This window comes from Vigna angularis, chromosome 1, assembly GCF_016808095.1.
Source record: "Vigna angularis cultivar LongXiaoDou No.4 chromosome 1, ASM1680809v1, whole genome shotgun sequence".
NCBI lineage: Eukaryota > Viridiplantae > Streptophyta > Magnoliopsida > Fabales > Fabaceae > Vigna > Vigna angularis.
In genome coordinates, this window is record NC_068970.1 from 48,421,022 (window position 1) to 48,436,438 (window position 15,417).

The window sequence follows — 15,417 nt, forward strand, 5'->3', positions numbered from 1 at the left end:
TTGAGACTAAAATCAAACAGGTCTTGAAGTCTTAAAATCTAAAACAATTATAGATAGAAACATAATTTAAAATAATTTGACAGTAAGAAAATATATTAGTAACTAGTTATTGATGGTCGCCTCCCTCCTTACATATAAAATATATCAGTTCCATTCAAAAACTATTTAATTTTAGTTTTCTTTAAACTAATATCACTTTCATATTAAACCTATTTAATATTTTTAATTTCATAATAAACGACGTTTTCCATATTTTAATTTTTTTTTTCTCCGTATAAGAAAGGACAAGAGAGTAGTAATACTACTTAAAAAGCAGTTCAACCAATTTTTATTATTAGAAATATAAATAGAGATTATTGATGCTCCATTGTTTGATTTAAACAGAAATACATTGGTCTAGTTTGTGTAATCCATGAAGCAATTATCATGGTGTAACATTCAGCAGAAACAATGGCAAAGATGTTTTGGCGTGCAATGACCACCTTTTCCGCAGGGCGTTATGCAAAGGTCATTACAATGTCCGTCGTCCGGTGTTCCTGGATTGCAACTGCCTATGTGGTTCTCAGTGCAGCATAACACATCTGTTTCTGTATCTTTTGTGTTCATCAATTCAGCTAAATCCATCACACCATTCGCGTACCTTGATTCTGCTCCAACTATTTTCACACAACAATTATCCAATATTATAATTAACTTCATAAGGAACATGTATAATATATAACACAATAAAAAAGACTTTTCTTTTTTCAATTGTAAGACATTACTATACAAAAAATATGGTTTACAATGTGAGAAAATTAATGCATGGTATGGGAAGTAAGTGGGTAAACCCAACTTGCAGATATGCATGATTTCCAAGAACCAACTTTAATTTAAACATGCATGCATATAGGCTTTGGTTACATAAATTCGATGGAATGGAAATTCCACTGTGCAGAGCAGCCACCAGTAATCACAATGAAACTTGTTTAGCTTTTATGATCATGAAATTGAGTTTACCTAATATTAGTGAGAGGACGACGAGAATGGCAGCGTAGAGTGGTAGAACTCTTCTGGCTGGTATTGCCATTTTAAAATTATATGGTTGTTGTTGGTATATGGACTAAAACTAGGATGGTAGGAGATATAAATAGGTGGGGAAACTTCACTATATTGCCTCATGCATACTTAAGATCATTAATAATTATAATAAAACAAAAATTTGAAATTAAGGTTTATATATTTATTAAGATGTTATTGCAATGTAGGAAAAATTATTCGTTATTTAAATTAGATAATAAGGTTTAAATATGGAAGAAATATCATAAATATTCAATTTTGTCCTTTGTTCTTTCATTCAATATTTATTTATTTTTAATTAAATTTTAATTACTAGTTCATAATTAGATTTTTAATGCATCTAATACGTATTCGTTTTTACGAAATCGAAGCATAAAACGACACTATGACCTCTCTAAAAACTTCACGAACATGTAAGTCTCAGTTTAATAAAGAATCAAATTTTAAAGAGGTGTCACATTATAAAAAAATTAAAAAATATTTTTTAAGTTTTCAGGAGGGCCTATGATTTCGGTTCCTCCTAAATTTTTAGTATTTTTAATTGAGAGTCTATTAAATTGTTTTAATTGACTACTCAAAATCATTATATTTTTAAATTGAGTTTATATCTTTAATTTGTGACTCTTGATAATATGGAAAAGAATTATTTATTTTGGATATTAGATGATGAAATACATTTAGATGCAATGAGTCTTGGTGATGTAATTAAAGAAAGAAATAAAGCACCTACGCAAGATAAGGCTAAACCAATGATTTTCCTTTGTCATCACCTTCACAAAGAGTTGAAAAATGAATATCTTTCGGTAAAAGACCCCTTTGTATAGTAGTATAATTTAAAAGAAAGATATGACCATCAACTTTATAAAGTTACTTATGATTGAATGCATTTATGGTTGCAAGATTTTAAAACTTAATACAATTACGCAATGTTCATAATTGCTTTTCAATTAACTTTATGTGCACTAGTGTAGTAAGGGTAAACCACAGCGGTTATTTTCGTCTACAGGCACCGGTTCTGGAACCGAGGCATATACATGCGAGGCAAAAAGTCTATCCCTTTTTGCCTCAGTTGTGAACTGAGGCAAAAAGGGGTAGTATTTTGTCTCGGTTAAGACGTAACCGGAGCAGTAGCATTTTTTATTAATTTTTTTTACGAATGACTTTACGCCTCGGTTCCTTCTAAACCGAGGCAGTATCTCGGACTCTACTGCCTCGGTTGGTTCCTTAACCGAGGTAGTAGAGTGTTTTTTATTTTTATTTTTTTGCTTTTTCGCTAGCCTTTTTGTCTCGGTTGTGGCCTGAACCACCGCCATAGAGGGCTTTCTGCCTCGGTTATGGTCACAACCGAGGCGTATTCCCCTGTTTTTTTAAGAACATGTTTGTTTCTGCAATATTCTCAACTACAGAAACAGACTTGCATATATTTATAAACCTATAACAGTCCAAAAGCATATATTTTTAATAAAAATTATATTAAAATAAATTCATTCAATGTAATCATAAATCAACTTCTTACAAGCATAAATCAATTCAATGTAATCATAAATCAACTTAGAAGCATAATTCAATTCAATGTACAAAGTTAAACTAATAATAATGTACAAAACATAAATCAACTTAGAAGCATAAACTTAGAACTTACTATATCCTAATACTACATACTATTATATAGTTGAATTACACAAGGTTGTCAAACTCGAGAGTTTACGTAAACTCGTGAGAGTCCAGTAAACTCGATTCGTAAACTCGACTCGTAAACTCGTAAGAGTTTACTTTGTATGAAAAAAATATAAATAACATTATAATTCAAATAAGATAACAAAATTATATAAATTGAAATACATAAGTTCATAGAAATATTGTTCATAACATAAAGATATAATGTAAAATATAAATTGAAATGTCAAAGTCTCTATGCCTAATCCTCTAATCCTCTAATAATGGCATCATCATCTCCATCTCCATCATCATCATCATCTAACTCTTCCTCTAATGAATGTTGTGCTTGTGCATCCTCATTGTTCTCAAATGTTATGTTATCAAGATCAAGAGCATCTAAAACAGGATCTGTTGTTGCTCCATCTAAGTGAACATTTTCACTATCATTTTCACCTTTAACTTGATCAATCTCAACAACATCATCTGTCTTTTCAGCTATCCATTCATCATCTGATTCTATGTCATCAAATGGAAGAGCTATAGTTTTTCGAATCTGTCTACTTTTCAGCTTGGAGTTATACATCACATAAACTAAATCATTCATCTTTTTTTGATGTAAACGATTCCTTCTCTTTGTATGAACCTAAAATGAAAGATAATATTTTTAGTGAAGATATAAACATAATAAAGGAATTTATAAATTAAAAATAATTTAAATTACCATTTCAAATGAACTCCAATTACGCTCACATCCAGAAGAACTACAAGTCAAGCTTAGAATTCGAATAGCAAATCTCTTCAACTCTGGAGTTCCATCACCAAACATGTCCCACCATTCCCCAGGATTTAACTCTTTCCTACACTCTTTTGCATCTTCCATTCCAAACAGGCCTCTAGCATTATGAAATTCAACAATTTGTAAATTAATTTTTCTTCTTTCTGCCATATCTGGTATCAGTCTTCTCATGCAAAAATACAATCCTTCTTTCACCTCTCCACCATCATCAGATCTAAAGTTAGGTTCATAGTGGAAATGAGGGTTTAGAAAATAGGCAGCTGCATGCAAAGGCCTATGAAGTTGATTATCCCATCGAGCATCAATTATTCTCCAAACCTCTTCATAACTACATCAATCATGCTATATCAGAAATAATCTAACACATAAGTAATTAAACATTGAATGAGTAAAAGTTTGAAAATTTACCTCTTTTTGATATTGTTAAAGTTAGACCTAATCTTCTCTTTTGCACAGTCCATCTCTTCATAAATGAAACCCATTGCAGGTTTTACATCTGAGTCCACTAATCTTAAGACAACCATGAGAGGGGCAGGAGCTTTCAAGCATATGGAGACATTCTTCCAAAATCGGCTATCTAATACTACATGTGCTACTTTTCTCCCCTCTTGTGAAGTTCCAAACTTGCTTGTCTTCCATTCCTCAGAGCTGAACATGGTCAACAACGATGCCTTCAATTCATGAAGACAAGCAAGAGTTAAATAAGCCGTGGCAAATCTAGTCACACCCGGTCTTATAAGGTCTCTACCTTTAGTAAACTTTTTCAATAAGGAAATCAACATTGATCTCCCATAAATGTAAGTTGTAATTTTTCTTCCCTTCTTAATGGTCAATTCATGGACCTTCAAATTTTTTTCAAAATCTTCGAATATCAAATCAATGCAATGTGCTGCACATGGAGTCCAATACAATTTTTCCCTCTTTTGCATCAACAACTCTCCGGCTGCCTTGAAATTTGCAGCATTATCAGTGACAACTTGAACAACATTTTCTTCTCCAACAAACTCGACAACATCATCCAACATTTTGAAAACTTTATCAGCTGTTTTTGAAATGTCTGAAGTGTCAAGTGAATAAAGAAAAACCGTCCCTCTAGGACTATTCACCAAGAAGTTGCAAATAGAACGTCTTTTTCTATCCGTCCAACCATCAGACATAATTGTACATCCAGTTTTCTTCCACTCCTCCTTATATTCCTCAAGATTTGCATTTGTTTTCTTCACAGCTTGTTTCAAGAGCTTCTCTCTAATATCATGATAAGATGGTGGTTACCAATCATTTCACACATCTTTGCAAATGCTGGATTTCTAATTACATTGAAAGGAATGGCACTGGTGTAAAAGAATTCAGCAACTTGAGCATCAACTTCTTCTTTGTATCCTTTTTTCATCATTTGATTTATAGTTGCTTGAACTCCCCCCTTACTAGTAGTAGCAACTTTTTCTTTTCCTTTAAAACCGAATACCTTGTGTCCTCCTTCAAAATTTTCATTTTCTTCCTCGTCTTCACCGATATTTATCTTTCTTTTCTTTAATGAAGCATTCTTAGCTTCTGCAACTACTTTTATCATCAAATTTTTTATTTCATCCGGAACAGAAGCACAAGGCTCAGAATCTTCTCTAGTTCCAGCAAGATGATGCTTAAATCTAAATATGCCTCCACTTACAATCTTTGAGCAATAGTTGCATTTCACTTTTCTTCCATTACCATTAACATCAAATCCATATTTCCATCCAATATCAGATCGGTTTCCTGGAGCATTTTTACTTCTACTTCTACTAACTGATGAAGATACACTTGGATTAACTTCTCCTGAATTTGATGCGTTTCCCGACATAGTGAAGTAAGCTTTTTCACTACAAATATAAAAAATAAAATGTCCAAAAGTTTAAAAATGGAATAAAAACTTGCGTAGTGGTGCAGTGCAGTGCCCGTAATATATTTCTCCCCTCTAATGATGTTGTAAAGTGGTGCAGTGCAGTGCCCGTTTTCTTTAGTAAAAGAATAAAAAATTCATTTCCTAATAAAATCATACAGGGTCACGGTGCAGTGCCCGTTATTCTAAAATCATAACTTTAGAATAACAAAACTTCACCCACCACCAGCGGCTGGAAGAAGAAGGGCATACCAGAAGTTGCAATGCGAGGAAGGCGGTGAGGATGGCGACGATGACGGCGACCATTGTGACAGTGATCGCAAACCAGGCGAACGACGACGGGGACGAAACGCGACCACGCACGGCGACTGAATGAGCGACGACGACCACGATCAGCAACCGGACCAAGCGCGATCACGAGCGGAGCTTGACCACGAGCGACGAAGATCAGTGGTGGAGTGAAAACCAGGCGAACGACGACGGGGACGAAACGCTAAACAGTGGTGGAGTGAAAATCAGGTTTTAAACCTTAAACAAAACGACCCTTCTTTTCTTCGTTTCTGGCTTTTTTCGAACTCGCTAAATCGCTGTGCAATCGTGATTCCGAACGATTCCACCGAGTCCATGTCCGATTCTACCGAGTTCAGTCCAAAAACGAGTTTGGTACCGAGTTAACTCGGCAACCATGACTGAAAACGTAAACTCGAACGAGTTAACGAGTTAACTCGCGAGTTTGATAACCTTGGAATTACATATTTAGCTAGTGCTTTCCTTACGAGTTTAAGTGACTTCTCTAGAATTAAAGTAGTAAAATTGAATCTCTGCATAAAACACAATGATTTTAATTAGTGTATACGAAATCTAAATTATAGAGAAAATAAAATTCAAACCAAAATATTACAGTTTCCTATCCACTGGTAACATGTGCACGAATAATGATCATCATCTAATACATGACATAGTAATCACACTCATATGGCCCGGTTTGTCTATTACACTACTATATATCATCATAATTATAAAATGTTAAGTAACATCATTGGAATGGTACAAAATGTAACCCCATCTTGATACTGACACCAAGCATATACCTGAAATCAAGAAATGATCTGATATAAGTAACTTGATAAATCAATTTTATATAAAAAAGTTCTCATAAACTTACATCATCCACTGCTGAACGAGTGTAATATTAATTTCTTCTCTCCCAGACGCAAGCTCCCTAACATCTTGTTGATGCAAGTACAATGGGATCTCAGCATGTCTTCCAAATGTACTAAAATCCCATGTACCATCATCGGCGCATCTGCAATGATGTTACAAAGCTCGTCTAACGCACCAAGAGGGTCATCCTCAGGGTCTTCTTCGGTGTAGGACTTCCCTCTTGACCTGTTTGCTGTTTCATGAAAAAACGGTTATGTTTTGACGTCAATAAAAAGTAAAGTTTACCATTAGTAAAAGTGTTTACCGGGGGGTCAGATACAACACCAACCAATTCTCTATGCTAGGCGGCGAAGCACTTAAATGCCTATGCCACAGTGAAAAAATCCTCTGTAAGCACAAGAACAATGGCATCTGCTACGACAACTTCATCCACCGAGACCTTGACCTCATCTTCTCCTAGCTTCACACCATGCACTACAGTGGCTGCCTCATAGACTGTACCACGAGCCACTGGCATGGTCCCAGTAGGAGAGAGAACATATAGCTAACATGGATGAGTGTCGTCCATGTCGTCCCTTGGGGCACCGGTAGCTGAGCAACTTCCTTTGTCGTTTCTACTTGTCAAATTAAATGTTAGGTTATACAAAATGTAAATTAATAAACAAAAATGATTATTAAGTTTACTTGTAGGAGGGACATGTTCTGCTACAGGAGATGGCGCAGGACGCATGCCATAATGCTCAAACTGCTGTTGGAACTGACGCATAACCATTTCAGCAACTTCATCATACAACTCTCTACCTTGACCTTCTTTGTGATCTTCTGCATGAGCTCTTTTGTGATGTCCTGCTTCAGCTTTTGTCCATACTCGTTGATGAGTTAATATTTTTATATTATTCACTTAGCTTTTTGTACTACATTTGATTAGGGAATTGTGCTTAATTGTCCAATATTTCCTTAGTTTTGATATTTGGGCTTAATTTGGCCAATAATTCTTATTTTAATTAATTTGAATTATCTGAGGGTAATTATTTACATTATTAATTGTAGGGAATTATTTGGAATATTAATTTGAGACTTCAAGAGGGCAAGAATGTCAACAACCACTCTCCACATAGGCGTTTTAGATTTAATTCATGTGTGAATTCGTTTTTAGCGTATTTTTGGACAGATTTGGACCATTGGGCCATTTGTTGGGTCAAAATACTAAAAGCCCAACTTGTGGGCTGACCTAGGACTAAGGTTTTAGGACCCAAAGGGGAAAAAATGTCACTCACTCTCTCATTTTACGTTTTTGTGCACTTTGGACAACAAGGGAGAGCTCTCCCAATTTGGGGTTTTAGGTTTTCATTTACATTTCAATGCAATTTCAATTCTGCACTTTCGTTTTCCATGCATTGCAATTTCGTTTTAAGCTCTTCCAATTCGTTTTGAGTTCGTTTCACTTGCTTTTAATTTCTGTTTGATTTCATTTGCCATTGGGTTTACGTTTTTCTGAATTCGGTTTCGTTTTTATGCATTAGATTTACTATTTGAATTCATGTTAATGGAAGTTTAATTGGTTTAGTTTGGTCATTAGAGATGTTGCAGCGTTTTCCTTGAGATTTATGGGTATTAAATGTAAATTTGCTGCACTTACATTGCATTTCATTGAATATGTTGTGCATTGGAGATTAGAACTCGCTTAATGGTCTAATTCGGGTTGATTATCGCTTAGTTAATTAATCTGTTTAGTGCAAGATGGATTAGATGTGTGCAATTCGTTTGCTTAATTAGAATTTAGGAAAACTCAATTGATCTTCGCTTAGTTGGTTGATTGATGTTGGAATAGGGCGAGAGCAACATTTAATTGATTGTTAATCGAGGATTGAAAGTGTTGTAACTGAGCTAATGACCAAACTATCTTTGAATTGTGTTGAATTTTGTGTTTGAATTTGGTAGCTTTTAGTTCACAAAACTATCATAAACCAACCGCCACCAAGTGTTTGATCTAATGACTGAACCAATAATTGTTCCTTGAGAGACGACCTAGGAGTCAATTCCTAGTTTATACTCCACTTTAATTGCATATTAATTTGACTCGGGTACGACCTCGATCACTCGTGCCGAGATGGTGGTCTAAAAATAGTGAGACTCGATTATTTTAATATTAAACGATTTTCTTATAAATAGTTTTGTTATAAACGAGTTTCATTATTTTAAAACGTATCATCTCTCTAGAAACCACTTTTCTAGACTTCTCTACCTTCTCTCTAAGAGTTCTTGATCTTAAGTCATCTGTTTGACGATCAGGAGGTGCCTAGACGATCACGACGTCACGGTCTACCATTCTATCCGATGAATTTGGTGTTTAGAGCAAGTAAGTTTTCATCCCTTTTCTTGTTCTTTTGCTTGATCCTTGATCATGCAAAAAGGAACTATTTTGCATGTATCAAGTGATCTTCTTCCTTAATCATTGGTTAAATTTGGGTTCTAAGATTCGTCTTCAATCACCAATTGGTGATTCGTAGGTATTTTAAGAAAATCCTTGTGCGAGAAGTAATTGGGGCGTTATTTGAGATTTGTATCGTCGGTGTAAGTGTTGATGGATTGGCAAGTGTACCAAATCGCACAAGTCATATAAAATGGTAAGACCAAGTATCGTAACCCTGAAGACCCTCAACACTAAATAATTGTGTGATAACTCGATTAATTAAGACTTAAAAGAAACGATATCATTGGTTTAAGATGCAAAGACAAAAAATTAAATATGAATGCAAATTAATTAATAGTAAAGTAACACAAAGATGAACGGAGGTTGTTTATAAAATGAGATGATTATGTTGTTAGGGTTTGATTTCACCAAGTTTACTCTCATGTATATAAGAATTCTTTTTTTTACATTAATGTTAACTTCACTCACTAAATTACTTAGAACCTGATCTCTCGGCGCAATAAGCCTGCCTTAATTCCTAGTTCGTGCAATTCCTAGCGTTCCTAGAAAATTAAGTCTGAAGATCAAGAGCTTAAGAGGACCAAGTACACATACCCTCACCCTTGGAAATATTACCCTTGGGAGAATTCAACAAGAACCTGAATTGTAAGGAACCTCCCGACACTCATGCAATTCATAAATTATGTTACTAAATGAGTTAAATAGAGCAAGCATTGAAACAGATGAATTCCCTAACAATTAACGAAAAAACATATAAATTAATAATCAATTCAAATACATGAGAGTTTACAAGGTTACATCATTCCCCAACAACAAATAGAGTTTAGTTCCCCATAGACATGGAGAAACTAGATGAATAATGGAAAAACATGAGATAGTGAAACCCTAAAAGTAGAAGAGGAAGCTCCCGCCTCCAGATTCGCCTTAAAAGAGTAGAAGAGTGTGTTGTTGTGTTACTCCAGCCAGAGATACAAAACCTAGAGCGCTTGGGTCCTTTAAATAGAGTCGGAAAAGAGTAGAAACATGGCCTAGTGCGAAAGAGTCGAAACAAAGCAAAAACTGGGCCTAATCCACGACGCACGACGCTCGGGCACCCCATTTAGGACAGTCGGGCGGTGGACGTCGATTTCTGGCGCTCAAGCCTCCAAATCGGGCGTCGAAGCCTCGCAAAGTGTATTCTGGTTGACTTTTCTGCACTCTGGTTGACTTTTCTGCCCTCTGGTTGACTTTTCTGCATTCCAACTATTTGGTACTTTAACTCTTCCTTCATATCATTCCAATTGCCTACAAAATCAAGGGAATTTAGTGATAAAATTATCAAGTATAACCTCAACTCTCTTATTCACAAAACTAAAGCAAAAACATGAGTTAAAGCAAGCTTCTAAGTAAAAAAGGGTGCATTTAGTATCAAAATTACATCACAGATAACAGTATTTTAAACCGTTATCACAACCGCAAACTTAGAACTTTGTTTGTCCTCAAGCAAAACAAACAAAATGTAACTTAGCTCTCAACAAATATCACAGTGGTTCAGTAGTTTTTCACAATCTTTTTCCAAGACAAGTAATCACTTCAATCAGCTCATCATAAGAATATCAGTCAAGATGCACAAATGCCTTAATTCAATCAAACTCACTATGATGCTCAACCAGTTCAACAGATGCTATCAGTATGAATGATCAATCAACCAAGCAGAGAGTAATCAGAAATTCAAAGAACTGTTCCTCACCAAGGTAAGTGTTTTACTCAAGCACTCAAAAGTGTATCACTCAAGCGCTCAAAGTGTATCACTCAAACTCACACATGTTTAGTGAGGTCCCTCAATCACTCTGCTATCACAATGTCACACAAATTAACTTTTCCTTTCATTTAACCACAATCAAACATACTCACAAGAAAGTTTTCATCACAAGGGCTTTTCTCGGCTTGTAACTTGGGTGGGCTAAGAAGAAACTTGGTTTTTCAGGAGTACAAAATCCTTGAGTTAAGAGAGGCATTCTTGATTTTAACATTCACACACAGGTTCTCTTTTTAAGAAGATCTTTCCCAACTTTTTTTCCCTTTGCAGTGAGCTTTCTTTTCTTTCCCTTTATTTTTCCTTTCTTTTGATTTTTCTTTTCTTTTGATTTTTCTTTTTCTTTTTCTTTTTGCTCACTGTTTATTTTCCTGCAACCCCAAACTTGAACCTTTATCAATACCCCTCAAATATTCTCAACTTAACTCAAGGTAAAGAATTTACAACAAGGTTTTCAAAACATGCTTAAAGCTAAAGGTTCAAAGGATGGAACAAACTGTTCTCTTTTTGTTTAGGGAAAATTCATGAGTAGGCTAAAAAGGGATAAACAACAGATGACCTTGATCATGTGAAACCTGCAAGCAAATAGTTTAATCACAGAAAATTTGGGCAAAATCATTCATGCTTTCAAAGTAATACCAATTATTTACAAAAACTCAGGAGTTCAATCCTCACATAGGTTAAATTCAAGTTCCATAATTCAGAAAAACATCCTGCCCAGTATTTTAATCAAAATTTTACCTCAAGCATCTGTTTCACAATTAAAAGCAACCACCTGTATATTTTTACATCATGCATCATCTCAACATCAACCCAAACAATAAAGCATCATAAAACAATACTCCTCATAAAGCAATACTCATCAAAAAGCACAACATATCAGAGAAAAATTAAACCACTGCAATATAGTTAATTCAAGCAAGTACATTACCCTATACTACAATGACAACAAAATAATAAAAACAGAAGCAAAATATAGTTCAATAATGAAAACCATAAAAGCAATAAACATAAAAATAAAAGAAATCCTATTCTAGAGACAAAATAGGATCCATCAGTAGATGCTCTCATCTCTGCCATCAGAAGTAGCATATAACTTAAAAAAAACTTAAACACAAAGAAAAATCAAATCCAAACCACACAAATAATCAAAATAAATAAATAAAATCAAAAATTGGGTTGCCTCCCAATAAGCGCTTGTTTAACGTCACGAGCCTGACACCATTAAGCAATCTGCATCTATGATGTTAGTGTTCCTTTTGCTTTCATCACACCAACTTTTGTGCAACATCTTCCTGTTCACCATCTTTGATATCTTTAACCACTTCATGCACAAAGTCTTGATGAACATAGCACTTGAAGGCCAGCTCTCAGCGCCCTTAATGGGGCGCCCAAGCGCACCTTGCGACCTTCTTGCTTTTTCTTCTTTTGATGATCTTGTGCTCCTAGTACAAATTTTCGAATTTTATCCTGTAAACACTAAAGAACACTGCACTAGAGCACCCAATTAGCACTAAAAGATAAATAAAAAAAATAAAAAGATAAAATAAAAAGATAAAATAAAAAGATAGAATAAAAAGATAAAAAAATAAAAAGATAAAGATAAAAAATAAAAAGATAAAAAATAAAAAGATAAAAAATAAAAAGATAAAAAATAAAAAGATAAAAAGATAAAAAGAAAAGAGATAGAAAGATAAAAAGATGAATAAATAAATAAATAAAAAAATAAAAAAATAAAAGATAAAAAGATAAAAGATAAAAAAAATGGCATGACCCACTGCAATTACCTTGTGCGTCAATTGTTCCCTTTTGTGGATATTTTTTTTTCTTTTTGTTAAATTTTTTCAAGAATTTAATATAACCAGGAACCTGTTGCAGTGTCCTAATCATAGGAATTTTAATCTCCAATTTCTTGAAGATTTCCATGAAACGCTCAAACTATTTTTCCTTCTCCTTCCTATGATACTTCTTTGGGTGAGGAAGGGGTTTTTCATATGATTCTTTCTTTTTTTCTCTCATCCTCCTTCTCTCTCTTTTTCCTTTTCTTCCCTCTCTTTTTCCTCCTTGGAACACTCCTTAGGGTAAAAAAGATTTTTCTCAATTTTTTCCTTTTCTCTCTCAACTTCTTCTATTTCTTTTCTCTCTTCTTCCACATTCTTCCCCTTTTCTTTTCTCTCAACCTCGCTTTTTCTCTCTTCTTTTTTTTCTTCCCTCTCATTTTCTTTTCTCTCACTCTCTTCTTTTTCTTTCTTTTTCTCTACATCTTTCTCTTTTTCACTCAAACTTTCTTCTTCTTTTCTCTCTATTTTTCTCTCATCTAAAACCTTGCCACTTTCAGTGATAACGGCGTTACACTCCTCTCTAGGGTTAGCCTTCATGTTACTCCCAAGATCATCCAACTTTTGAATTATATGAACAAACTGGCTTCCTATCCTTTTGAATGCCACCTGATTGTTTTTATGATGAGAATCAGACATTTGCATGAACTGTTGAAGCGTGTCATCCATCTTAGCCCATCTTTCTAATATAGAGGGTTGTTGCTGCCATTGTTGTTGTGGTTCTCTATAAAATTGTCCGACAGAATGCCCAAATTGACTTTGATCCATGCTTGAGTGATGTTCCTACCAGTGGTTGAAATTACCTTGGTGGAATTGAGTGTCCATATAGTTAACTTCTTGTCTAAATTGCATCCTACAAGCACTAGACACAAAACCCTAGAAAACATTGTTAGTATAAAAACAAAAATTAAAAATTAAATGGCACAAAACAAAAAATAAAAATAAAAATAAGAAAAAATAAAAATAAAAATACAAAAAATAAAAAAAAGTCAAAGTTAATCAAGAATCACACAAATAATAGTTTAAATCGTGAGTCCCTAACAACGGCGCCAAAAACTTGTTGATCGATTGACAAGTGTACCAAATCGCACAAATAATATAAAATGGTAAGACCAAGTATCGTATCCCAGAGGACTCTCGACACTAAACAATTATGTGATAACTCGATTAATTAAGACTTAAAAGAAACGAGGTCATTGGTTTAAGATGCAAAGACAGAAAATTAAATATGAATGCAAATTCATCAATAGTAGAGTAACACAAAGATGAACAGAGGTTGGTTATAAAATGATTTCACCAAGTTTACTCTCATGTATATAAGAATTCTTCTTTTTACATTAATGTTAACGTCACTCACTAAATTACTTAGAACCTGATCCCTTGGCGCAATAAGCCTGCCTTAATTCCTAGTTCGTGCAATTCCTAGCGTTCCTAAAAAATTAAGTCTGAAGATCAAGAGCTTAAGAGGACCAAGTACTCATACCCTCATCCTTGAGAAATATTAGCCTTGGGAGAATTCAACAAGAACCTGAATTGTAAGGAACCTCCCAGCACTCATGGAATTCATAAATCATGCTACTAAATGAGTTAAATAGAGCAAGCATTGAAACAGATGAATTCCCTAACAATTAATGAAAAAGCATATAAATTAAGAATCAATTCAAATACATGAGAGTTTACAAGGTTACATCATTCCCCAACAACAAATAGAGTTTAGTTCCCCACAGACATGGAGAAATAGATGAATAATGGAAAAACATGAGATAGTGAAACCCTAAAAGTAGAAGAGGAAGCTCCCGCCTCCAAATCCGCCTTCAGAGAGTAGAAGAGTGTGTTGTTGTGTTACTCCAGCCAGAGATACAAAACCTAGAGCGCCTGGGTCCTTTAAATAGAGTCGGAAAAGAGTAGAAACAGGGTCTGGTCCAAAAGAGTCGAAACAGAGCAAAAACTGGGCCTAATCCATGATGCACGACGCTCGGGCTCCCCATTTAGGGCGCCCGGGCGGTGGACATTGATTTTTGGCGCTCAAGCCTCCAAATCGGGCGTCCAAGCCTCGTAGAGTGCATTCTAATTGAGTTTTCTGCACTCTGGTTGACTTTTCTGCATTCTTGTTGACTTTTTTGCATTCCAACTATTTGGTACTTTAACTCTTCCTTCAAATCATTCCAATAGCCTACAAAATCAAGGGAATTTAGTGATAAAATTATTAAGTATAACCTCAACTCTCTTATTCACAAAACTTAAGCAAAAACATGAGTTAAAGCAAGTTTCTAAGTCAAAAAGGGTGCATTTAGTATCAAAATTACATTATAGATGACGATATTTTAAACCCTTATCAGCCATGTTCATTTTTTTAGTCAATCTTGTAATTTTGCTTAAATATTGTGTATTTTTTTATATTTACATTATTGTCAAAGGAAGTATTTTATCTTAAATCATGAATAAAATTAATTTGTGTAATTTACAATTTTATATATTTTATTTATTTCTTATTTTAGAAACCGCGTTTCATTAAATTAAGGACTTATTGTAGGTGAGTAATTATAAATAAAGGAGGTATCAAACCTCCATAAAATAAAAGTATTAGTAGAAGAGGTTAAAATCCTCAATAAAAAAACCTCTACGATATAAATTGGATATCAGGAATCTTTAAAAACTTACGCAAATTAATAGCTGCGACTCTAATGCGAAGGTTTAAAAAGCTCCCACAAATTAGAAAATAAACCTCCATTAAATAACAGTTTTTTTTTTGTAGTGTTTTTTATATTTATCAAAAATTTACATCAACCCTGATAC

General features: G+C 34.2%; 1 protein-coding gene across 1 annotated transcript; it reads right to left on the reverse strand.

Annotated features, from left to right (window-relative positions):
- Positions 1–2,977: 2,977 nt before the first annotated feature.
- Positions 2,978–5,696, reverse strand: LOC128195187 (uncharacterized). Its single transcript, XM_052872232.1, has 5 exons — positions 5,614–5,696; positions 4,830–5,370; positions 3,923–4,770; positions 3,440–3,842; positions 2,978–3,361 (listed from the first exon to the last, which is right to left on the reverse strand). Exons 1-5 carry the CDS (start codon positions 5,694–5,696, stop codon positions 2,978–2,980), a joined length of 2,259 nt encoding a protein of 752 aa, XP_052728192.1.
- Between the last annotated feature and the right edge of the window lie 9,721 nt (positions 5,697–15,417).